General features: G+C 46.0%; 1 protein-coding gene across 13 annotated transcripts in view; it reads left to right on the top strand.

Annotated features, from left to right (window-relative positions):
* The window catches only part of Caln1 (calneuron 1), a 474,585-nt gene that overhangs the window by 235,961 nt on the left and 212,678 nt on the right, over positions 1 to 25,946 (top strand). For all 13 annotated transcript variants that reach the window (XM_085681960.2, XM_085681948.2, XM_085681927.2 and 10 more), the window contains one exon: positions 11,381 to 11,524. In XM_085681960.2, the coding sequence (XP_085538086.1) occupies positions 11,381 to 11,524 (144 nt within the window). The remainder of the gene's footprint in view (positions 1 to 11,380; positions 11,525 to 25,946) is intronic.

Here is a 25,946-nt window from a genome sequence, read left to right as displayed (position 1 = left end):
CCCATCCCTAAAACTAAACAGTACCCCTTGTAAAACCTTATGCTTTCATTTATAAAGGGGGAATTCTGTAAAAGAAATAAGTAAAACAACTCATTTATATTCTTCCTTAATTCTTAGACTTAATCTTGAAATCTTGCTGTAAATTACACCCTTGCTGTAAATTATTAAATGACCTACAAAGCTACAAAATCATGTGTGTGTACATATATGTGTCCACGGGGAGGCCAGAAATCAGTTTTAAATGTCCTCATCTCTCTCTCTCTCTCTCTCCCCTTCAGTTTTTGAGACAGAGTCTCTCACTGAATCTGGAGTTTATCAGTATGTCTAAGTTGCCTAGCCAATGAGCTTCCAGTATCTGTCTGTCTTTGCCTCCCAGCACGTGGGTTACAAATGTGCACCAAAGTGCCTACCTTCTACATTGGTTTGGGGGACCCAAACTCAGATTCTCACCCTTGTATTACAAGCCGTTTTCCCACTGAGCCATCTCCCCAGCCCCAATACCTACCACTCAGAGATGTCTAAGTGTGACTCTCCCTCTTGAGAACTCTATGTCCATGTGTTTAATGTGTACTCTCCTATTCCTAATTGTCTCTTTCTCTAAATTCCTTTGCTTCAGCTAAAATGTATACTCTCTCTTCTATTAATAAACTCACTAGCTTTGTGTCACTCTGACTCATTGTGCTGGCTAGTTTTAACTATCAACTTGACACAGTCTAAAATCTCCTGGAAAGAGATCTTAACTCTCTTAATGGGTAGTTATGTAGGCCAGGCTAACCTGTGAGCGTGTCTGTGGGGACTTGCCCTGATTGTTAACTGATACAGGAAGACCTCTCCTGAAAGTGGGCAGCACCATTTTGTAGGCTGTGACCTGAACTGTATGAGACCAGAGAAAGCTAAGCGAGAACAACTCCCAGAAAGGTTCGTTCATTTCTTTGTACTATTAACTGTGGGTGTGGTGAGACCAGATGTCTCCAGCCTTCTGACACTGTGACCTCTCTTCAGTGGTGGACTATATGCTGAAACCTCACCTTTTCTTCCCTTATGTCCCTTAGGCTCAGGGTGTTTTAATCACAACAAAATAAATGAAAGTAGAATACTCATCTTGATACTCTTTCATGCAGTATAGTCAAGATTCTGGCCTTCCCTGAGTAGAAGTTCCTAAGGGAGAAGGAACTCCTCAGATCACTCCTGGGCTGGGCTCTGTCTTGCCACTACCTCTGACATAACCCTTTTTCTGTAGAGTTTGCTTCCATCCTAAAGAATTCTGTGGGATCTTGAATCACTCTCTTTGCTATTCTTGCCAATGGACATCTGGTCAACCTCTTTTTTGTCATCTAGATTAGACTTTTGAAGCCTGAAGGGTTTGCTCACTAACTATGTCTCCTATTGTATCTGATCTATAGTAAGTAAACAACAGCTGCTTGTGGAGTGAATACCTGTGTTCATCATCTCCAAATCTGTTTTTTTTTCTTTCTTGACCTTCCTTTGAGAAGGTAGAAATGCTTCCTAACTTTTTCCTTTTTTAATAATTATTTTTAAACTTGCATTTAAGTTTGTGTGTCTGTGTGTAGGATGTGTGTATGAGTGAAGTGCCAGAAGAGGGCGCTAGATTCCCCCAGAGTTACACACAGTTGTTAGCTACCTGACATGGGTGGTAAGACCCAAGCTCAGATTCTCTACAAGAGTGCAGGACATCCTTGTAATCAGCGAGCCATCTCTCCTGACTCCCCAGATCAGTCAGTCCATGCCTTATTGTGAATAAAGACCTACACATCTGTATCTTGCATCTTCTGGGTCATAGTTACCTCACCTAGGAACTGGATCTGTCCAGTTTTGCAATTTTTCTATGATGTGTATCTACCAAACACATGTGTTCCATTCCTCACTTCATGCAGTGGAAACTGTCATTCAAGCTTGGGAAGATCGCTCAGAAGACCCAGTTGAAGACCTGAGTTCAGATCCCTGACACCCATAGAAGTGCTGGGTGTGATGGTAGGCATCTATGATCCCACTGATGGACTGGGACTGAGACAGGTAGCTTCAGGCTACTCACTGCCAAGCTCATTAGCTCCAGGTTCAATGAGACTCTGTATGAATAAACCAAGTCAATGAGCTCCAGGTTCAATGAGACCCTGTATGAATAAAACAGAGTGCCATGCAACTGAAGAAGATATCCAACATTGACTTCTGTCATCTACATACATGCCTACAAATACACATCCACATCACAAGCATGCATACGCATGAGCACATAAACAACCCCTTCAACACACAAATGAAAACTCACGTTCTTTTTAAAGAGACAAAAAATGAGTAGAGTTTTGCAGCCTGTGGGAATCGTGCCAGGAAATTAGATGTTCTTCATTGCTAACTTGAAGTTGCAAATTGGGGTTGCAAGTGGCAGCTGGCTCCCAAAGTCAGGGTGTTAGCAATAACATTCCCAATAGCTGGGGTCTGATCTTTTTCTGAGTCTGTCTTCACTGTGATAGGTGGACCTTTGTCCTTTTCCCTGCTTCACCTAGTTGTATCTTTATGAAGATCACGTAGATCTGAGGCAGGACTTTTGTCAGAACACTGAATCTGGATATACGTGGGTCTCAGTGCTGGTCATGGGTAATTTTTAAATATTTTTGCAAGTAATATGTGAATTGTACACATTGATGGGTTTCAGTATGACATATTCTTATACATGTCTAATGCATTTTGGTCTTATTTACCCCACATTATCCTTTCCTATCCTACTTAGAATCCTATTGATTCTCTTCCTTCCTCTCTCCAACCACTCCCCTCCTTCTATCTTCATGTAATGTACGACCCAGTGAGTTTCATTAGGGTTACGTAGAGGTTCCTGGGGTGGGGTGGGGGTAGGACTGTTTCCTAGAACACAGGCATCATGCCTGACTCGGCCACTGAGGACTTGTCACTCCCTCCTCCTGTAAATCCTTAGAGGAGCAGAGCCTTATGACTTCTCTAGCTACTGTAAACTGTCTGTATCCTCAGAGAGAGATGGAGCATTATAAGCCCCTCCTCTAAGCCACCATGGATTCTCTATAAACCCTCAGGGAGGGAAGGAGCCTTGTAAGCCCTTCCTCCTCCACAGCAGGATAATTTCAAGAAAAAAAACAATTATTGCAAAACAAGAAGTCGGTTTCTTTGGCCGTGCAGCAAGATCCTCCCTATCCAAGGCCCTTTGGGCTCAAGACCATGAGCATCACTCTTAAGAGGAGAAGCATAGCTAGATTCCATGGGAATGGAGATTTGGCTTCTGAACAATCCCGCAGGGTTATTGCATTCCTTCTCTCGGGAAATGTCTTATTGTATATCCTTTTATATTTCATGTGCCAGTGGGACAGCATGATATTGAAACTGGGATTGGATGACTGTTGCCCAATTCCTTGAGAAAGCAATGAGCAGAGACAGTAATTGAAATCTGGGAATTGAGCTTTGTTCAGAGAGTCTGGCAGCTGAGAAGGCATTATCATCCTAAAAGACCTGGGGTCTGTCTCATCGTCTCATGATTAACAGTTAATGTCCGGAGGGAGTGGACTCAGGTCGTCTTCCAGTATCATGCCTGCTGATGTGATGACATTTGATTAAAATGACTTATGGCATTGAGGGGAAGTCAAGGCAGGATCTTGAAGCAGCGTGTCACACTTGCGATGAAGAGCAGGGACCGATGAATGCCTGCTTGTGTCCCACTCAACTGTTTATCTCTATTCATATATAGTCCAGGATCCAAAACCAGGGGATAGTGCTGCCCACTTTCAGGCTGGGGCTCCTGACAGCACTTCACAATCAGGACAACCCCATATTGATCTACCTCTTGGTCAAATTGATCTAGACAATCCCCCACTGAGAGTCTCTTCTAGGTGACTCTAGGTCGTGTCAAGTGGATGATTCTAAACACTAGTCATCACAAGTCATTCCAAAGTTTAGTCTTTCCCCTCTGGTCTTGTCTGACCATCTTGTCCCTGAGATTCATGGTGTTGCTGCTTTCTCCCTTACTACCCTCTCTGTGTAGCAGGGGTTTGGCAAATGTCAAGGCTACCGAGTCTTGCATTTCCCTTGAAAATCATATCTATCAAAGGTAACTCAGAACAAACAAGTAGTTAGCAATGTGTATTTGCTGGGCTCCTTACAGTGTTCACATGCAGAATTTTTTCCGCAACACAAGGCACATACATGCTCTTCACAGTGTAGATTATGAAGTGGCCCATCTTTCTCTGTAATGGTTACTTCTAATTATCCACTTGATGCAACCTAGCATCCTCTGGGAAATCTGGGAAGAGGCTCATGAAAGATTGCCTGCATAGGGTTGGCCTATAGGGGTAGGTCCACAGAACATTGTCTTGATTCTGTTCATTGATCTATGGGGAAAGTGCCCAGTGTGGGCAGCATCATTCCCTGGGTTTGGGTCCGGGACTGTGTAAATGTAGAGACAGGGCTAAGCCTAAGTAAGTGTTTATGTAGTCATTGCTCTCTTCTTGACTGTGGATGTGATGTCACTAGTACTTCAAACTCCTGCTGCTATGACCTCCCTGACCTTACCTGGAAGTGTGAGCTCAAACAACATCGTGTTCTCCTCTAAGTTTCTTTTTTGTTTTGTTTTTTTGGTCAGGATGTTTTATCACAACAACAGAAACGAAACAAGAATAGTCCCCTATAGCTATCACAGGCATTGCTTCTACAGCTTATGAAGGCATCTTAGAGGTGCTGGGGTTTCCTTGAGCCCAACGATACATTCAAGACTGGAAGGGAATCAAAGACTGAATCAAAGATGCTGGGACAGCATGTTCACCTAACTCTGAGGCACAAGAAACCTCAAGCCCTCCACACACACACGCACACACACACACACACACACACACACACACACACACACACACACGCACCCTCACACACACTCATACTACCATCAAAGGAGGAATACCAGTAAAGAGTATGCTCATGGCCCATTCCCAAATGTTAGAGCTGTGGTCCCCACTTTGCACGGAAGAAGGAGTAGAGCCAGAGCCCACTGGTGCTGCGAGCCAGACACAAAGGGGTCCTGTCTGCACTGATGTCTCTGCTGGTTTTACGAGCCTCGTTCCATACCACGCTGTGCTAATAAGAATACAAAGAGGCGCATTACCTGTCTCTTCCAGCCAGTCTGGCTTGCTTTAGCCTGGAAAGATTGAATTTCCAGGAGCTCTGTGATGGGATTCTAGCTTTGTATTCTGCTTTCTCTCCCCATTTCTTGGCTCCTTTGAAACCTAGTGAAGTTATTGCACGCTCCCCCAGGCACATATATGTGAATATGCACCCTCCTATACACAGAGATATACAACAAACGTGTGGACACAATGTATACACACCACACTTTGGTCAGTTAGGAGTCAGAAGCAGGTATCTTATGTAGTAGTTGTTCCCACAGATTGTCACTGCCTGGGACCTCACAGTCCCCCTGACAAACCAGGTACAGCTGACATTCTAATTAAAAGCTATTTTAATGGTGACAAACAGAAAGAGGAGATTTTTGACTGTAATAGCCTCACTGGGAAGAAGTCAGAGGGGTCCAAGGAACTTGCAAGTCCCTCTTCAGGGTCGTGATGTGAGGCTTAGATTTAAATAGAGGGGATGCATAGAGCAGGGTGTGGTCCCACCCATCACGGACCTCTCCTTTTCTAGGCTTCAATCTTCCTGCATGGTTGTCTGATAAATAGTCAGAACTGCTTGGTACCAGGGCCCCAGCTTTCCCTTTCCCCAGCATGAGACTCCTGGAGAAAGTCCATTGTTCCAATCATCTGGTAGCTGAAGAGAGAGGTGTTTCTTTGGGATAGCTTCCCTCCTGCCAAGACAGTTATGGTCTCAGACAAGAACAGCAATGACCTACTGACCTCTGGCCACAGACCCACACCTCACAAGGATACTCTTGTCTGTTCAATGTTAAGGATACAGGCCAACGTTCACAGTGATCGCTGGGCATGCAAAGAGTCCACAGGAGCAATGTGGGGCTCTGCAACAGACAGCATCATAAATATGAAATGTACCCCCAGATGGTGATGCTATTTGGGGAAGTTCTGGAAAGTTGAGGAAGTGAGACCTAGTTAGAAGATGTAGGTCACTGGGGGCAGGGAGTCGGGCCCGGGATCCTAGTGGGTATATTATGCCTGGCTCCTTTGTGTCTCCTTTATCCATGCTCTGCTTCCTGGATAGCTGAGAAGTGAAGAAGTCTCCTCTGTCACACACTCCTGCCACCATGATGTTTTCCCCAAATATCTGTGACCTGTGAAATGGTGAGGTCAACTGTGTCCCCTGAAGGCTTTTGACTGTGGTGATAGCAAATCTTTACTAACGTGGAAGGTGTACTAGGTACTTATTGCTGTGACAAAATATCTGATCGAAAGCAACTTAATGATGGAAGGGTTTATTCCCGGTCACATTCTGCTGTCACCGTCCATCTGATAGGGGAGGCATGGTGGCAGGAGTGTGAGGCAGCTGGTCACATGGCATCCACAGTCGGGAGAGAGGGAGGGGGGACGTTGGTGCTCACCTCCTTTCTCTTCTTATTCAGTCTAGGATCCCAGCCCATGGAATTATGCCCCCAACCACTTCAGTTAACTTGATCTAGAAACATCTTCAAGACAATCCCAGAGATGTATACAGAGCATGGATGGTTCTGGATACTGTCAAGTGACAATATTAGCCACCATGGAAGGGAGCTACTGTGTTTGGTGCTCTCAGCTTCCTCGAAGAATGTGCAAAATCAAGGGAGAACGATGTGATGTGGAGATGATCCCTTGGGAAGGAGCAGTTGGGAAAGAGGGGTTAGATGAGAAACTGTCTAACCACAACTCCAGCCGTGAGTCCCGTCATTGGATGTGAGACAATGAATCTCACATTGTCTATGGACTCTTCTGTTACTAAGCTAAAAATATCACTGCCAGGACTGAAAAGAGATTACCCTTATCCCGCTGACCCAGTGAGCCTTAACTATCAACTCGTCACACTTTGGAGTCATTTGATTAGGACGTCTCAACGGAAGAATTACCTAGGTCAGATTGGCCTATGGCCATGTCTGTGGGGGCACTATCTAGATTAATTGATGGAGGAGGGCTCAGCCCACTGTGGGCGACACCATTCCCTGGGCAGTGGTCCTGAGTGGCATAAGAAAAACTAGACAAGCCTAAGTCTGAGTCTGAGTCTGAGCCAGCAGGCAACATTCGTTCATGGTTCCTACTTCAAGATCCTGTTTGAGTTCTTGCTCTGACTTCCTTCAGGGATGGACGGGAACCTGGAGGTGTTGACAAATTAACCCTTTCCTCCCCTGCATTGCTTTTGATCAAAGTGTTTGATCCGGGTCATAGAATGAAAAACGAACACTCCGTGCTCTTTCCGTTGGGGAAAGCAATGCTGGGGTTTGGACGTCAGGAGATCCTGCCTGCGCATCTGGCCATCTCCAGTGTCTAAAGTCAGGCTTCACGAGGCTCTGATATTCTTCAGTACTCTCTGCCATGACTGAGTTTTTTTCAGGATATATGGGACCAGGTAGGATGACTCAGAGGGCTTGGGTGTTGTGCTGATGAGAAAGGACTAAAAACACAAAGAGTTTGGATTTGACCGAAAACTTTTTTTCTCTTGTTTTTATTCTCTCTGTGGAAGGAAAGGAGAGGCTGGAGGGGAGGACAGATTAATAAGGATGTAAGAGACACCAGCTTCTTGTTCTCTCGAAGACTTAACGATGTTCATGGATCCACAGAAGGGAGGGCTGGTAGGAGCTGCAGAGGCCTCATAGCCAACCCAGCTCATTTTACACAGGAGCAAATTGAGACCTCTGGTTTTGGCTGCCGACATAATTAGCTACTAAGCCTGGCCGGGAGCCTGGAGTCGTTGCTTGCAGGCTGGTCTTTCTCTCTGCTGGACAAGCGTGTGTTTGCAGAAAGCATTCCACATGATGAGCTAGTATTAACAACTGATTAAAAATTACTAGTAATACATGATTCTTTTTAAGGTTTACTTTTATTTTTAATGATATTTATGTCTTTATGTCTATGGGCACAGGTTCCTTTGGAGGCCAGGAGCAGACATTGGATGTTCTGTCTCTAGAGTTATAGGTGGTTGTTAGTCATCCAACCTTGGTGCTGGGAGTTAGACTTGAGTCCTCTGCAAGAGCAGCAAGCACTCTTAACTGTGGAACCATCTTCCCAGCCCTATAATTCTCTTTTATTTTTAATTTAATCCTGTTTAGTTAATGTATGTGGTGTTTTGTGTGCCTGTGTATCTGTGTACCAGTTGTATGCCTAGTGCCCACCAAGATCAAAAGAAGAAATCAGATTCCTTGAAACTGGAATTATAAACAGTTGTGAGCTGTCACGTGGATACTAGGACTTGAACCCAAGTTCTCTACAGGGCAGCTCTTAGTCTTTCCAGCTTTTCAGTGCTACAATATTTACTCTGTAATATTGAGACTGATGTATTTGCAGCAATCTGCTCGCTCTCTGTCTAGCGCCCCCTACAGTATGAGCAGGGAACACATGGAGATGAGAAGTCTGTGATGAGACAGTTGAGAGAAGAGTGTGTGCACATGCATGTTACACACACACTGCTGAGCATGTCTATGCACACGCACAGAGGCCAGAGGATTTTGGTGGGCGTCCTGCACTACCTCTATCACCTTGTTCCCTTGAGACAGGATCTCTCCCTGAATTTGCAGCTAGATTGGTGGCCAGCAAGTCTCAAGTGTTCTCCAATTTTTGCCCACAGTGCTGGGCTGTGCCGGATGTCATGTAAAAGGGGTGATGGCTTACTGAATAGTTAGCAGACTGAGAGACGGGCAAGTCTGTGACTGGCGAGCCATTTTTTTCTGGGACCTATGTAAGCTGCTATCTATGAAATCTACGTAACTATCAACCTTGCACAACTGCTATATGATAGACTCATTCGAGAAGCATCTCAGTGAGGACTCATGCAGATGAAGTTGGCCAGTGGGCATGTCTGTGGGGGGATTGCTAATTGTTAATTGATTGTTGATCGTTAATTGAGGTGGGAAGACACAGCCTGTTGTGGGTGACACCATTTTATGGGCTGGACCCTGAGCGATCGAAGACTGAAGAAAGCCAGCTAAGTATGGCTAGCATGGGTACATTCATTTCTTTCGGCTCTTGACTGTGGATATGTTCAGCTGCTGGGGTCCTACCCTGACTTCACCGCAATGATGGACTTTGACCCGGAGCCATGCCCCCGAACAAACCCTTGCCTCCCTTACGTTGCTCGTGGTCAGGGTGCCTGATGACAGCGACAGAAATGAAATCAGGAGTGACCTCAAAGGGCGAATGTGTCTTTGGCGAGGAAAGAGGAAAGGAACTTGTTTGAGGAAGAATCTCAGGATGGAAGAGTATAATTACCCGGGGAAACAGCCCTAGGGATGCCAAGGCCTAATCCTCTGGAATCCAAAATTCCTGGAAAGAATTCTTTGGTGTGATTGAGTTAAGGGTCTTGAAACGTGAGATGTCTTGGATGATCTGGGTGGACCCCAAATCAAATGCAAATGTTCAGATAAGAGGGAGGTGGGTTGGTGGGAATACGAACTGTCGCAGGCAGGTACCGTGGGTCCTCCACAAACGAAAGACAGCAGCTGGGGAGATGGCTCAGTGGCTAAGAACACCTGCAGTTCTTCCGGAAGCGCTAACTTTGATACCCAGTGCTTACCCTGGGTAGTTCACAGCTGCCTGCCATTCCAGCTCAGGATGACCAGGTGCTCCCTCTGGCCTCGTCTGGCACCTGCACGCAGGCGCACACATTCCTCCCACCCCACTTCTTCATAACTTCCCTTATGATCTAGCATTATTCCTCCTGGGTATTTGCCCAAAGGAATGGAAATCGAAGCCTGTATACCACATTTAAATGTGAACACTCGTGATGATGGTTGCACGAGGCACAGTAGCTGGAACGCTGGCCCAGTCTCTGTGCACTTCTACAAATGATGAAGGAAGCGCAGTACCTATACACAACAGGGTGTTACGCTGCCTTAATGAAGAATCGAGTTATGTGTTTGCAAGGAAGCTGAAGGTTAAGTTAACTGAAATAAGCGGGCCTGAGAAAGACAAATATTATGGACTCCGGTGCCCATGTCTGTGCAGCCAGTTCTCTTACCACTGAGCCTTCCCTGCAGCCGCCCTACGTTGGATTTTTTTTTTTTCTGGAGCAACTCCAAACAGCTGCAGATCCCAACGTTCTTTTGATACCCGGGATGGACTTCTTTTCTTTAAACTCTGATCTCAAATTTCTCATGCCTCACAAAGAGGGACATGATGAGAAATGTTCACTTAATCCAAGACTGCCAGCGTTGGAGGCTCCGGGGGCGGTGGGGATGGGGAGTAGGTAGAACCCAGAGTAAAGAGCAGGAGACCTCCTGCCTCGCGAAGGGAGCCATAGGGATAGCAGAGCCGAGTTCTTTTCCAGACCACGGAGAAAGTGATTAAAGTTGTCATGAAGCTCTGTGACATTGGTGCTGAGCTGCGGCTGTTTATAAAACAACTGCAGATTAGAGGGACCAAATGGAAACAGTGGGGGTCTCACCTCTTGTCCTCTGAGGTTATTAAACGCTGCGTGCCACCACCAGCAGCAGCAGGGGGACTATCACATACCCCCCCCCCCCGACCCTGTCATTGCTGCAAAGCTCACACTGTCTCTCCCTTTATCAAGGCAATTTTCTGCTGGGGTCCCCACCTGACTGTGCCTACAGCACCGTGTGCAGGTATTTAGGGCGGTCTGCCTCTTGCTTTTCTTTTTCTCTCCCATTCCTCTTTTCCTCCTTTATTTTCCTGGACCTTCCTTTCTTCCCCCCTCTTTCTTTTCAGTTTTGTTTTACAATTATTTGTGTGTGTGTGTGTGTGTGTGTGTGTGTGTGTGTGTGTGTGTGTGACGTCAGAGATTTACAGGTTAGAGATCGACTTTGGGGTTCTTCCTCAATTATTTCCGCACCTTATTTTTCCATTTGTCTATCTATTATTTTGAGACAGAATTATATGTGACTCAATCTGGCCTCTGTCTTGCCACAGCAATACAGAAGCCGAGGATATCCTTGAACATCTGGTCCTTCTGCTTCCACCCTTCCTTCTGAGGGTTGAGGTTCCTACTGAGCATCATGATGCCCACTCTACACAGTGCTGGGGTTGGAACCCTGTGGCTCCATGCATGTCAGGCCAGCACTCTGTCAACTGAGCCTCATTGCCACCCTCGTTCTTTCTGAAATCGTTTTTTATCATGTGTCCAGTCACGGCAACAAGGAAGGCAGCGAGCCTCCTACTGGTACAGCAAGATGCTACTGTTAGTCGCTCATGGTTTGATGGCAATGAAGTGGCCACGTGACTGGTGAACTTTCTCTGCTGTTTCCTTGCAGAAATCCGAGAAGCCTTTCGTGTTCTGGACAGAGATGGGAACGGCTTCATTTCCAAGCAGGAGCTGGGTATGGCCATGCGCTCCCTGGGGTACATGCCGAGTGAGGTGGAGCTGGCCATCATCATGCAGCGGTTGGACATGGACGGTGAGACCTGCTTAGTACCGCCAGGCTGCGCCTCCCGCCTCACTCCCTGGGTCTGGGGTGCATACAGTCTCCCACTCAAGTCCCCGCTCAGTTTACACGTTAGGAATGGAAGCTTGAACTTGACCTGGGTTTGTGCACAGGACCGTGTGATCGGGGACAGTATTGGGACAGTTATAGGAATAGATAGAAATAGATAGATGGTTGGTCCCTCCCATTTTATTTTATTCGTTTTCTTATTTTTAAGGGTAGAGAGCTCAGTGGCTAAGAACATATGTTCTTTCATTAAGATTCTGTTTATAGTACCCATGTTGGATGACTCACCATCATCTTTCAGCCCTGCTCCAAGAGGATCTGACATCTCTGGCCTCTGTCAGAAGCTACACACACATGCGCGCGCGCACACACACACACACACACACACACAAACACACACACAGAGTCATAAATAATATAAGTCTTACATTTCCATATGATGTGCATGTATGTGTATGCTTGTGTGCATGTGTGTATGAGCACATGTGTGTGGACATGTGTGTTGGCTTCAGCACGATGTTCAGAATCATCTTTGATTGTTCTTCTACCTTGTTCAAACCCAGAGCTCCCAATATACCTAATCTAGCAAGCCACGTGCTGTGGGAATCCTATGCTTACCTTCTGAGTCTAGAGTGACAGGCCACAACACCCATGCAGGTTTTACGTGGGTCCCGAAGACCACATTACAATTGTGGTGTTCATGCTTGGGTGGCAAGCACTTAACCACTGACCCACCTCTGTGCCCCCTAACTCCCATTTTAAGAGCAGCTTATGTGTGTTTGCCTGTGTGTATACATGAGTTTGCACATATGGGTATGTAAACACATTTGAACATGTATATGTAGAGGTCAGAGGTCAATCCTGAGTATCATTCTTTAGGCACCACCCACCTTAATTTTTGAGACAGTGTCTTTCATTAGGACTCAGGATTCATAACAGGTGACCATTCTCCATGGGGCACTCCTGTTTCCACTCCTTCAGTGCTGGGATTACAAAACTATGCTTCTATGTGTGGCTTTATTTTTTTCAGGCTTTCATCCTGGCGATCTATACTAACATCATGCTTGCAAGGCATGTACTTTATTGACCAAACTGCCTCCCACTCCCCAAGCACCCATGGAGCGTAGCTCTTACCACAACTTGTAGGCAATAAAACTGTCAGGAGATTCTCCTTTCTCCAGCAGTTGTTACTGCTTATATAATGTTGGGGAGGTGCCTTGTAAATCTTGTTGAGTTTCAGGAACTTCACGAGACTTGCAAGTTTTATTCACTTCCTGGGTCTTAAGAGCCTTGCTCCAGAAAGTGTTTCCGTGAGGAGGAAGCAACTACAGAAAGCACAGTAAGCCAGATTAAAAAGACAACTGTTCCAGCCAAGCCTGTGGAAACCAGTCTGTCATCCCAGCTCTTTGGAGGCTGAGGAAAGGTGACGGCAGAGTTACAGTTTGCTTTGTGGAATCGTAAGCTGGCTAGTTGTGGCGCTTTGAATGAGAAATGGTCCCCATAGGCTTATGTATTTGAACGCTTGGTCTCCAGTAGGTGGTGTTGTTTGAGGTGGTTATAGAACCATTTGAAGGTGGAGCCTTGCTGGAAGAAGTCATCACTGGGGATGTGCTTTGAAAAAGCTTGTAGCCTTGCCCCACTTCCAGTTTGTTCTACTTCCTGTTTGTGGTTCAAGATCTGCTCAATCAGCTTCCTGCTCCCGTACTAGGTCTGTCTGTCTCCGTGTCTTCCCACCATGATGGGATCCTATCCCTTTGAACCGTAAGCCCAAACAAACTCTTCCAAAGGTCACTTTTGTTCACAGTGTCTCATCACATCGGACGACAAGTCCCTAACCCACGCACCTGCCTTCACATTCCTGCTTTGAGCTCCCTCCCCTACTTCCCTCAGTGGGGGACCGTGACCTGATGGTGTAAGATGAAACAAACAGTTTCCTTCCCTAACCTGCTTTTGATCAGAGTGGGTTGTTTCTGTTTTGAATCACAGCGACATGCAGGGAACCAGAACAATCCGGTAGGGGACTACTTGCGGGTTTTGTTTGCCTTTCTCCTGTCCCCTGCATGACGTGTTAGGAGGACAGCGACAATGGAGACCCATATGGTGAATGAGGTGCAGCTGCGGACGCTGCTTGTCTTCTCTCTGGTTCGGCACGGAGCTGCCGGATCAGGAGCACGCATTGTCTAAACAGTCTCTGATAGATGATGACTCACTGGGTCTCTGCAGGCCCGATGCGATGTCGCTGTCTCTTGTAGCCTCAGTCCTGAAATTGCTGGGGCTAAAAGCCTCCAGCGAAACTATTTGCTCCCATCCTCTTCTCAAAGGGACACTGAAGGACAGTTTCCTACTGAATGCTTTTTATTTTGTTTGAATTTTTGTTTTCCTCTGGAGACGGGGCCTTGCAAGGTTGTATCTCCACTGGCCTCAGGTTCAGGATATCCCCTTATGCCTCAACCTCTGGAATCATGGGATTCCAGATGACACACCCATGAGCCTGCCTTAGGAAAAAGTTAATGGGTATCGCTGTTTATAGATCTCAGAAGGTGCTGCTGTTTTTTTAGTTTTAGGAGTCCTGGAGCTAGAGAGATGGCTCAGCTGTTAGGAATGCTTGCTGCTCTTGCCGAGGACCTGAGTTTAGTTCCCAGCACCCACATTGGACAGCCCATCACCTGTAACTCATGCCCACCTGTCTCCATACAGACACAAACACATACACATAATTAAATCTTTAAAAAATACACTGGGAGGGGTCTTTTTGTTAGCAAACTCTTGCTATGAGTCCAAGCTAATCTTGACCTCAGGGCCATTCTGCTACTTCACCCTCTTAAGTGCTCGGATTATAGAGATACACCAACATACTCTGCCTTGGTAAACACTTCATCCGATACCTCTGTTTATGAAATTAAGATGATTTTATTGGTTTTTCATTGTTTTTTAAATTTTGCTTTGAGGTAAGATCTTTGCCCCAGTATTGTGGAAATTGCAATTTGGAAAGTAGTGTGTGTGTTTGTGTGTGCACATATGAATTATTGATATAATTAAGTACCTGACTAAAGCAACTGAAGGAATGAAAGGTTTATTTTGATTTTGCCTCACAGTCCACCCTGGTGGGGAAAGCGTGGTGAAGGAAGTATGAGGGAACTGGTCACGTGGCATCCACAATCAGGAAGCAGAGGGAGATGGATGCTGGTGCTCGGCTCACCTCTTCCTTTTCTTTCAGTCCAGGATCCCAGCCTATGGGACAGTGCCACCTACATTTAGGATATGTCTTGCTGCCTCAGTTAACCGAATCTAGAAACTCCCTCTTAGATATGCTCAGCAGTGTGTCTCCTAGATGATTCTAGAGCAGTTAATGCAGCATTGGCCCCTTAACTGCTAGCTTCCAGTCCACAGAGTATTTTCTGTTTGGATTACATATGGGTTGGAGCCCCATAGGACCCTGTGTGGGACACTCTTTGGGGAGCTCAGGAAGACATGCTGCCCTACAGGATCCCAAATTGCTCAGGCATTTGCTCTATCTGCTGTGTAAAATATTCTCGATTTACACCAGTTTTCTCGCACTTTGCCCCAGTCACATGACTTCTGCAGACAGAACATTGAAGCAGATATTTAGAGGGATTCCTCCAGTTTACTGAACCAGAGGCTTATTTAACCCGTTCATGGACTCCTGCCAAGTCAAAATGCTTTTGACTTGATTTAATTTTGGGCTCTGGTACTTTCGGAGGCAGTCTTCCTCAAAACCTCAGGCTGTCCTGTGAATCCTGGAGCTCACTCTGTAGCCCAAGATGTTCTAGAACTTTCCGTCTTCCTGCATTACTCTTCCAAATGTGTGCCATTTGATTTACTATTAAAGGTTAATTTCATTTTATGTATGTATGTATGTGTGTGTGTATGTGTGTGTGTGTGTGTGTGCTTGTACCCATGGGGCTCAAAAAAAGGTGTCCAACCCACTAGAGGTGTGGAGTTCCAGGTGGGTGTGACCCACCATGTGGGTGCTGGAAATTGAACCCCAGGCCCTCTGCAAGAGCACCAAGTTCTCTTAGCTACCAAGGCATCGCTCTCTCCCCTTATTTCCCTTACTATCACTTTAATAGAGTATCTTATTTGTTTCTTCGCAATGCCATACATACAAACAATATGCATGCATGCCACGTTCTCCCGCCCGTTCCTCCCAGACAGTCTCTGACCTGTCCCCTCCTTCCTTCAAGTCCTCTTTCTCTCTCCCACAGTTCAATCAGTGCTGCTGTGGGATTGTTGGCCTATATTGTTAGCTGGATGTTGTTCAAGTCACTACATTGATTATTTTTTAAGGCACAGGTTTTCTTAAAGATTCATTTTTTTTTTTGCTGAAAATTGTGCTGCTAATTATATGACAATAATGACTAACTGTGAAAAGAGTAAAGTTAAAAAAAAATGCCCCGTTAGAGGGGGAAATGCGTGTCTTTAGGCATTTTATTACTAAGGCTGGGACAGGAAGTTTTAGGGCTACCAAGTTTGGGAGATGGATGGATTGACTGTACTCTTAATGAGGCCCTTTGAGCCAATCTGCTTTTAAGAAATTAGAACGTAGTTTTATATTCTTCCTTCCTGACTTTTAGACCCGAGTATCCAACATGGCAATTTGGTCCCAGGTTGACTCTAATTAAGTTCCTCTTCGAGGTGGAGCATGTGCAATGGCCGGTATTTTTACGGGGGGCGATGCCAAAAGACATATAAAAAATAAGTAAAGTAAAAAGGGCTGGGGAGATAGTGGTGTCATTCCGTGCATGTGCCTAAACTATAAACACTAATGGGTCCTGCTTTATTAATTGCTCATATTCTAGTTGATAATTGTAACTTGAAAGGAGCTGGGATGAGAGGTCGGGAAGGAAAAGTGATTATCAGGTAAGCATGAGCACTCGGGTTCAATCCCAAGAACCCATTTTAAAAACCCAACAACCTGATGACAGTGGGGACACAGAGAAAGGTGGGTCCCTGGGGCTCACCGGCCTGTCAGCCTAGCCTACATGGATGAGTCCAACAAGAGATCCTGCTTTAAAAACAAAAAACAAAAAACAAAGAGAACATAAGATGGATGGTGTTTGAGCAGCAGCTGAGGTTGTCCTCTGGATGAACACACACACACACACACACACACACACACACGCACACACACAAAGACAAAAGTGAGTGTCTGGGTTTCGTAGTGTAAGATGACCACATCTCTCCAGCTCTAGACCCTGGTGTCTGAGACGGGAGAATGTGGACATGATTAAGAACAAATCTGCACCCTCCCCCCCAGACACCATCTCTTTCTGGGGTGCCTCCTGATTTGCCCGACAGTGAGGTCATGCCTTGAGCAGGAGGCCTCGCTGGAGCTGACTGAGCTAGTCTGTGCATGCCAGATCTGCACATCTGGTTCCCATCAGGGGCTCCCAGGCAGCAGGGTGCCTTTCTGGCTGCTGCCGAACAGTAGCCTCTTTGGACAGAGAAACTTGTTGGATGTCTTCCACAGAGGCTCAGCCAGACGGTCCCAGGGGGTGGAATGGAAGACTGGCAGGAGGGTCTGGAATTACTCTCCTGGTCTGTAGCCCGCTGGCTGTCAGTACTGAGACTGACCGGTGTGCGTTTGTGCGCATGCACATGTGTGCACGTGCCTTGAATGTTCTAAACTATTATTCATAATTAAAAACTCAAGGCTTCTGTTCACTGCCCAGGGCTTTCTTTGGCCTTTTACTGGAAAACGTTCTTTCTTGGACCTTGGACTCAACCCCTCATTTTCACCTTGTGATGGATTATTTTGATTGTCAAGTTGATTGCATTTTTTTTTTTTAAAAAAATGCCTAGGGGTATATGGGGAGGTGGCTCAGTCAGTGAGGTGCCTGCTTCACAAGCATGAGGGCAATGGTCTGATCCTCGGAAGCCATATTAAAAAGCCGGGCACGGTAGCATGCACTTGTAATAGGAATACGGTGGGGATAGAGACAGGTGGATTCCTAGGGTCCCATGGCCAACTAACCTAGTCAGATTGGTAAGTTTTGGTAAAAGTGAGAGACCCTGTCTCAAAACAGACAGATAGAGGAACAGATGGTAACACACACACACATACACACACACACACACACACACACACACACACACGCACACCTCCCCAACAACAAAAAGTCAATGTGGATGGCTTCCTGCAGAACAACATTGGAGATTATCTTCTGGCCGCCACCCAAATATATACATACATGCACCTGCATGCCTGTGTGTATCTTCACACAGATGTATATGCATATACACATACAGAAAGGAATGCCTCCTACATTGAGGAGACACCTGTTCATCTGTATTTACAGCGGTGCTTCCAGGGAGATTTAGTTGATGGGGAGATAACCCTCCGGCCACCCCGACTCTGAATGTGGAAGGTGGGTGGCCTTGTCCCCTGGACTGGCATCCAGAACAGAATAAAAAGAGGCAGAAAGGATAAAATCAGCTGAACCCAAGCCTTCATCTCTCTCTTTGCTTCCCGATCCAGCTAGATGCAGGCAGACTCCCGCTCTTCCTGCCCTGCCTACCCAGCCGTGATGGACTGTCTGCCCTCAAACCGCGAGCTCAAACAAATCCTTCTCAAGGTGGCTCTGTCAAGGGTCTGGTTGCAGCAGTGCAAATAGTGATGCCACCCTGGTGACCTGTCCTTGAAGAACTGACAGAACAGTCGTGTTGAAAACGACCTCAGCTTGTCCTCCTAGCTACTCAGGGGGCTGGGGCAGGAACACCACATGTTCAAGATCAGCCCAAGCAACGGTAGCAAACGGGAAGTAAAAAGAGGGCTGATGTTAGAGTGCTTGCTTAGTACACACAAGGTGCTTGGCTCCATCATCACTTCAACAGAGCTGAATGATCTCACAGTGGTGTGTGTGGAGAATGCTGCTTTGAGTCCCCGTGGACGCTGCAGTGTCCTCATTCACTTCTGGAGCATCTCAGTCCTCATAACTGCTGCTATGGCTCCTGCAGATTCTGCTGGGGGTATAAGGTCGTGGTATTTTCAAGACTTAAGGGATCCTTTTGACCACTGTCTACATGTCTAACAGTTTCAACAGGACAAGTTGGTCACCTGGAGGGAAGTTTTCTGAAAGAATAGATCCAGCAGCAGCCCATGCCCTTTCCCCACTCGCTGACATTTTCAGTGTGACCCTCTCTTCCAAACGGCCCTTCCTTCTCCTGTGGTTAGAGAACAAAGATTTGCTTTACAAAGGAGAATGTGGGGTGCAGGCTGTGTATGTGTGTGCGTGTGTGTGTCATATATGCACGTGCATCTGTGAGTTCCTGTGTCCGTGTGCATGCATGTGGACGCCAGCACAGGATGCTGGCTACAGCGTGACTTAAGACATAGTTGTCACCAAACTGGGAACTCACTGTTTCAGCGAGGCTGGTCAGCCGGTGAGCTCTTGGGATCCAACCGTCTCCATCTCCTCTCCCAAGACTGGGGTTAAAGTCACACACTCCTATGCCTTACGTTTTATGTGGGTTCTGGGGATTCAAACTCGGGTCCCGGTGCTTGCACATCAATTCCACTTTTCCACTGAGCCTTCTCTCCAGCTCTAAGTTTGCCTTTTGAGTCCAACACAGAATTTGTCTTCCTCCTCCCTGACTTATATACGGTCCCTTTAAATTCTAATTCTATGCCATTCTCACAACACGATAGGAGTCTGAGAATTTATTTTGTCTCTTGATGTGTTCGGAGGCTTTGTTTGTTTATGTGTTCTCTCTTGTTTTAGGTTCACCGCTGCCCAAGTGGCAAATTTCCTTTAGTTCTGTTCAATTTAAAGTCATTTATCCGATATCCCTCATACGCAAACTTGCTTACTTTTATGGTGGGCAAATTCACTCTGGGGTCAATTTTGAGGCAAACCGCTGAGATCATGAGAAACAGAACCATGGCTGGGTCATGGGAAAAAGGAGCTGTGAATTGACAGAAACCCTCTGGGAGTTACTGTTAGAGCTATCAATTTCATGCCCCTGAGAGAGGGGAATCTCAACAGAGGGACAGCCTCCATCAGACTGGCCTCAGGTCTGGGCCTGTCTGTGAGACATTGTCATAACTACTAATTGGTGTAGGAGATTCCAACCCACTATGGCACTGTCCCTGGGTGGGTGGGCCTGGCTGCAAAAGGAAGGTAGCTGAGCAAGCCAGTAAGCCGCACTCCTCGATGGTCTCTGCTTCAGGTCCTGCCTCCAGGTTCCTGCCTGGAGTTTCTGCCTTGTCTTCCCTCCATGAATGTCTATTACCTGGAAGATGACAGCAGCATGCCACCCACCAAGTTAGTTTTGATCAGTATTTTATCACAGCAACACAGAAGCAAGCTAGGACAGTTACTTATTCACTAAAAGTATCCACTACTCCCATGTGTGGTAGCGTATACTGGTAATTATGTCACTAGGGATGCCGAAGCAGGTAGATTGTGGTAATTCTGTCACTTAGACTGTGGTGAGTCTGAATCCAACCTAAAGATAGCACGCATGTTCATACAAATGTGCATATGTACATGAACAGTTTCTTTTTCTTTTTTTTTAAAGGTTTATTTTTTAAGGATTTTTTACTTTTTTTGTTTGACTTGGTTTGGTTTTAGACAGGGTCTCATTATGCAGCCCTGGTTGGCCTGGAACTTGCTATGTAGATCAAATAGGTCTTGAATTCATAGAGACTGGCCTACCTCTGCCTCCTGAGTGCTGAGATTAAAGACATATGCCACCACATCTGACTTAAAGATTTATTTTTAATGACGTGTGTATGAGTATATTCACGTGCATATGAGTCCAATGCCCACGGAGGCCAGAAGAGGGTGTCCAATTCCTGGGAGCTGGAGTTACAGGTAGTTGTGAGTCACCCATATTGGCACCGGGAACTGAATTCAGGTCCTTTGCAGCAGCAATATATTACCTTAAACACCAAACCATTTCTTCAGTCCCTGAACACGTCATTATTTCAGATCAGTACATGGATATCTTGTTTACTAATATCTGCTTCAAATTATCTCCAGAAACATACAGTTTTCCTGAAGTTTTCTCACTGCTGAACCCAATCAAGTACCTGAGAAGAAGCAACTTAGAAGGAAAATAATTTATTTCAGTTCACAGTTTTAATTGGTTTGTTTGTTGGTGGAAGAGGTATGGGTGGCCACATTGGTGGATGGGCACAGACTGTTACATTTTCACAGATTAAGAACACAGATGGCATAGGACGTCCGGCGGCAGGCTACGAAACTCATAGCTCATCCCCACTTCTTTTAGGGGTGCTCCACCTTTCCAAGGTCACAAGCTTTCCCAAACAACACCATTAGCTGGGACCAAAGGGTCAAAACATGAGACTACGGGGCACATTTCATTTTGAGACCGTAACAATGAGTAGGAAAATAGAGTACCAAAGCTGATGATAGTGGGGTGCTTAGTCCTGATGAGGGAGAAGATCTTAGGCCTTCTTAGGGTGTGTAATGGTGATGGATGACCTTGATCTTCATACTCTCGTAATCCTAAGCAATTCTTTCTTTGCCACCACATCCAGAAAGTTCTGCTGTCTCAATCTTTTCTCTTTTTTTTTCTTGCTGTGATGGTTAGCTTTATTTTAGCTTAGGTACTTTAATATTTAGTTTTTATCCTTTGGGCATGTTTATTTTTATCCTTTAAGCATTTCACACATGTATACAATTAAATATGATCATATACACCCCTTTTTATCCTTCCAAGCTCCCCTAGATTTTCTCCCAACAAGTCCACTTCATGTCTTCACCTAGTCCAATTCATGCTGTAGGTGTGTGCATGGGTGTGGAGTCAGCCACTGGAGCGCGGGTATTTTGAGGGTGGCTACACCCTCAAAAAGCAATGAGTCTCCTCCCCCAATAGACGTTATCTGATAGTAGTAGCTCCTTAGTGAAGGGTGTGACTCTGAGAGTTCTTCTCCTTTCCTGGACTTTTTTTTTTTTTTCCTGAGACAGGGTCTCACTATGTAGCTCTGGCTGTCCTGGAACTTACTACATACACCAGGCTGGCCTCAAACTCAAAGAGATCCGCCTGTCTCTGCTCCAAGTGCCAGGATTAAAGGTGTGCATGACTATGCCCAGCCCTTTCTTAGAATTTTTTAACAGTCTTGACCTTGTATCGTGATCACAGCTGTGCTGAGCTCATGAGTGGAATAGTATACCATGTCCACACCAGGTACAGAAGACGGCATTTCGGGATCCTCCTCCGATCCTCTGGCTTTTACATTCTTTCTGCCTTCTCTTCAGTGATGTTCCCCGAGCCATGGCGATAAGTTAATGAAGATGCCCCACTTGGGGCTGAGCTCTCATGGTCACATTTTCCCAGCCTGCTACCTCAATCTTAATGACAGTTGGCCATGTTGCGTTTAAGCAGAACCGTGTAACTCCCTTCCAGCTACTGAAGCCAATAGAATTTCTGGGATATGCACCCCATTAGTGAGAAACTTTATATAATGCTATGCTCTCTCCTCCTTGTGTTAACACCTTGGAATCCACATGGACACCCGTTCTGGAAGTTTAGACTGATATGTATCATCACCACCCTACAACTCTGTGTCCTTCCTGGGAATGTGCCCTCCTGGGATGTGGTGATTCTAGTCCAGCCATGAACTTAGAGACCGTCAAACTGTTCGTAGGCAATAGGAATAGTTGCCACCTCACAAGGCAATCGCATAAGCTGGTGGTGCCGGAGCTTCTTCCTGGTGCTCAATCCAACAGAGCTGTCCGACAGAGCATTGCAGAGATTGGGGGTCTTGATTATACAGATCTGTTTAGAAATCCCCACTTCAAGTGTCAGGTCCTGCAAGTGCTCCAATTAGTACCTTGAGTTTTATATGAGTCTCTAACTCTGTGACCCCAGTTTTATAATCTCACAGACTATTCAATCAAATCTGGAATATGTGTTAGTGACTTGTCTTAGTGCTCTGACAAAATAGAAGCAAGGGAGCGGGGGATGCTTTGACTCACAGTTTCAGAGGATTCCACCCGCCATAGTGGTGAATGCTTGGTGGGATTTCTAGGCAGCGAGGACACAAGGCGGGCATTCTTCACGTGGTGGCAGACCAGGGGGCAGGGAAAATGGTCCAAAACCAGAGATGTGTGCAGCATTCTAAGCATAGCCCTAGGCTGCTATTGAATTACAGGCCTGTCTTCCTTCACAGTTTCCTCCTTCCTTCCCCCTTCTTTCTTCCTTCTCTCTGACCCCCTCTGCTCTGTCCTTGTTACTTATTTCCTCCCTCCCTCTTCCTCTCCCTCCTTCCTTTCTTCCAGTGCTGGGAGTTTAACCAGGTTCTTGCCCCTTCCCATGATAGGTGAGGCCTCTCCAACCGAGCTGTACTCTCAGCCCCTTTTCAGTATCCTTACTTAGAGAGCCAGGGCACCTTTCTTAGCCTTTCTCTGGGATGCTGGGCTCTGGTTTTTGGTCGTTTACAGCTTTTGTCTGGCCATGGACATCCATGGCCACTTAATGAGGAATCAAGGGAGGGGGAATCACATACTGTTAGTCTTTTTCAGGACAGCTTGGGAGTCTCTCAGGCCTTGCTTAAGCCTTAAACAATGAGCAGAGCAAAATTTGGGCTTCTTGCTTGTCATACACACATTGCATTCTTTTTCCCTGAGGGACCCAGAGTGTTTGTGTCCCATTCCTTTTGGTTTTGTTTATTAGAACAAATGCAGAGAAATCCACTTTATGTATATATCACACACAAAAAAGAAAGATTGATAGCCCTCCTCCCTATGAGCTCTGAAAACAAACACTCAACTAATGTTTTACCAAACACATACTTTTCTAATGCCCCACCCTTTAGCCCTCCAAGTCTCGGAAAGAGCAAAGCAGCTAGAACAACTGTCAAATGATGAATAAATTCCTTGCTCATTTGCATACATATTCATTAGCTGGCGTTGCCATGGCAAACGTACCTTGCAGAGACAGAGAGTTAGGGTTCAGCACAACATCATTTTGGAAAGTGTCTAGAAGCTTTGCACTCCTCCACCAGAGCTTGTCAAGTAAGGGGTGTTTCAGGGGGCAGGTGCCCTCAATGTCCTAATCGTCTGTGGCGCTTACTAGGTACTGATGAGTTAGGGAACGTCTTTCACCGGGATGACAGCCCGCACAGTGGTGGTGGCTTTGCTATCCTGCCTGCTTGTCCCTATAGCAAGATGGCCAGATGCAAAAACAGGTGGCGCCGACTCTTCCTCTTTTCTGGAACATTCCCTGTGGGAGGGGCAAGAGGCAGCGTGGAACCCAGGAAACTCATGAGCAGGTACCCATAAAACCAGGGAACTTGTCGACAAGGCTGAGGGATTTAATGAAGCAGACTAAGTATAGAGAGTTGCGAGGCTGACAGGGTCCCTCCTGTAGCTTATAGAACCAGCAGAGAATTGTTGAGAAAGTTTTTTGTTTTTTTTTAAATGGAGTTGCCTGCAAGTTGTCTAGGGAGCTCCAGGGATGCTAATATTTTCGTGGGCTCACCGAGCAAGACTTGGGTGGAATTGCTTCTGTAGTCTGTGGTTGGTGCACTAGTTTGGATAAATAGATGCCTCTTCGTAGCTCCTCATGCAGAGTTACACAACAACAGCGGATGGCAGGGTTGTTTATCTCCGTAGACACGTTCCGTAGACACGTTCCGTAGACATGTTTCTTTCTGCGTGAGACGTACAGACGAAGGAATGCACGCCATCCCTACAGACTTTTTCCAGATGGTATTGGGGGACACAGTTTAGAAAGAGAGGGGACAGGAGAACACCGAGCTAGATTCTCAAGTGTGACTGTCTCATTTCTCTTCTTGTTACTGTGATAAAACACCCCAACAAAAGCAGCTTTGGGGAGAAAGTTCCAGGTCCAAGTCCATTGTCACAGATAGGTAACATCAGGATCTTAAAAGAGCTGGTCAAATGTCTACAGTCAGGAAGTACGGGTGCGCGTACACACACACACACACACACACACACACACACACTCATACACATCCGCTAGTGAAAGGGGGACAGAGAGTGGGAGAAAATATATATAACTGCAGAGCTCTGACTTGGGATTATGTAGCAAATTTTTAAGTTGTTCTCTTGTGGTCCTTTTGGCCTTAAATGAGAGGAGGTTTTAGGTACCACAAAACCAACCAAACAAAAAACAACCCCTAAGTTCTGCTTCATAGAATCCTAGCGTGCTGAAGGAACTCTCGTCCCTTGTGTTACTTTTCCAGTAACTATGACAAAATGCCTGACAGAAACCCCTGGAAAGAGGGCAGATTTATTTTTTATCTCTGTTTCGGAGTGAACCATGGCTACTTGGTCCATGGTTACTCGGGTCCGTATTTCTAGGTCTGTTGTGAGGCACAGCATTATGGGAGAAAATGGCAGGAGCTGTGGCAGACAGACAACAAAGGACATGCCATGAGGGTGCCCTGCATAATACACTCCCAAGGACTCACTCCTGGTGGCTGGTGCCCTCTGTCAAGTCTCCACCCCCTGAAGAGAAGTTGTCGGTCACTGTCTCACTTTTGTTGCTGTAGAAATTATCCCGAAAAAAAGAAACTGAGAGAAATGGTTTGTTTCATCTTACAATTCCCGGTGATAGTCCATCTCTGTGGAGGAAGTTAAGGCAAGCATTCAGAACCAGTCATATCACGTCCACCATCAAGAGCAGAGAACAATGGATGGGTACAGCCTTGCTTGCATGTGCTCAGTGTGGTTTGTTTATTCAGACGTTTTAGGACCCCATCCATGCCTCGGAAATGGTGTCACCCATGGTGGGCTGTATCATCCCGTCAATTAACAAGACTATCTTCCACAGGTATTCCCACGGTCCCTCTAATCTAGATGGTCTCTCATTGAGAATCTCTGCCCAAGTGATTCTAGGCTATGACAAACTGACCATTAAAGCCAACCATGACACTTCCCAAATAGCCCAGTAGCTAGGGACCAAGCATTCAACATACGAGTCTGTGAGGGACATTTCATATTCAAACCATTAATCTCTTGGAAAGGAAAAAAAAAACCAGCAGAGAAAAGACTCATTCTAAATAGGTTTGTGGAGAATCCTGAGTCTCACATAACTGGAGAGTGGAGATGATATATTTCCGATTTGGCAGGGCCCTGAAAGGCCACAGTGTGATTGTGTCTCTGGAGCATGTGTACAACCAACTCAACAAAGAGTCCACAGAGCCTCATGGGCATGAGGTAACTGGACACATTTTATGGCACAGAACATATTTTATGTTTTCCGCTCTGTTCTGCTGCTGTAGCAACATGAAAGCAGACTGTTGCATGTGGCTTTACCTGGGGAGATACAATATGTCTCATTCCAGACAGGGGAACCCATGGAATCCTGGAGTAGTGATTGCACCGAAGTCCACCATGGTGAGCCAATGGGGTTCTCTTGCTCTATTAACGGG

Source organism: Myodes glareolus, chromosome 2 (assembly GCF_982192425.1).
Source record: "Myodes glareolus chromosome 2, mMyoGla1.1, whole genome shotgun sequence".
Classification (NCBI taxonomy): Eukaryota; Metazoa; Chordata; class Mammalia; order Rodentia; family Cricetidae; genus Myodes; species Myodes glareolus.
The sequence above is the reverse complement of the archived record's forward strand: the minus strand, read 5'-3'. Positions and strand labels throughout refer to the sequence as shown.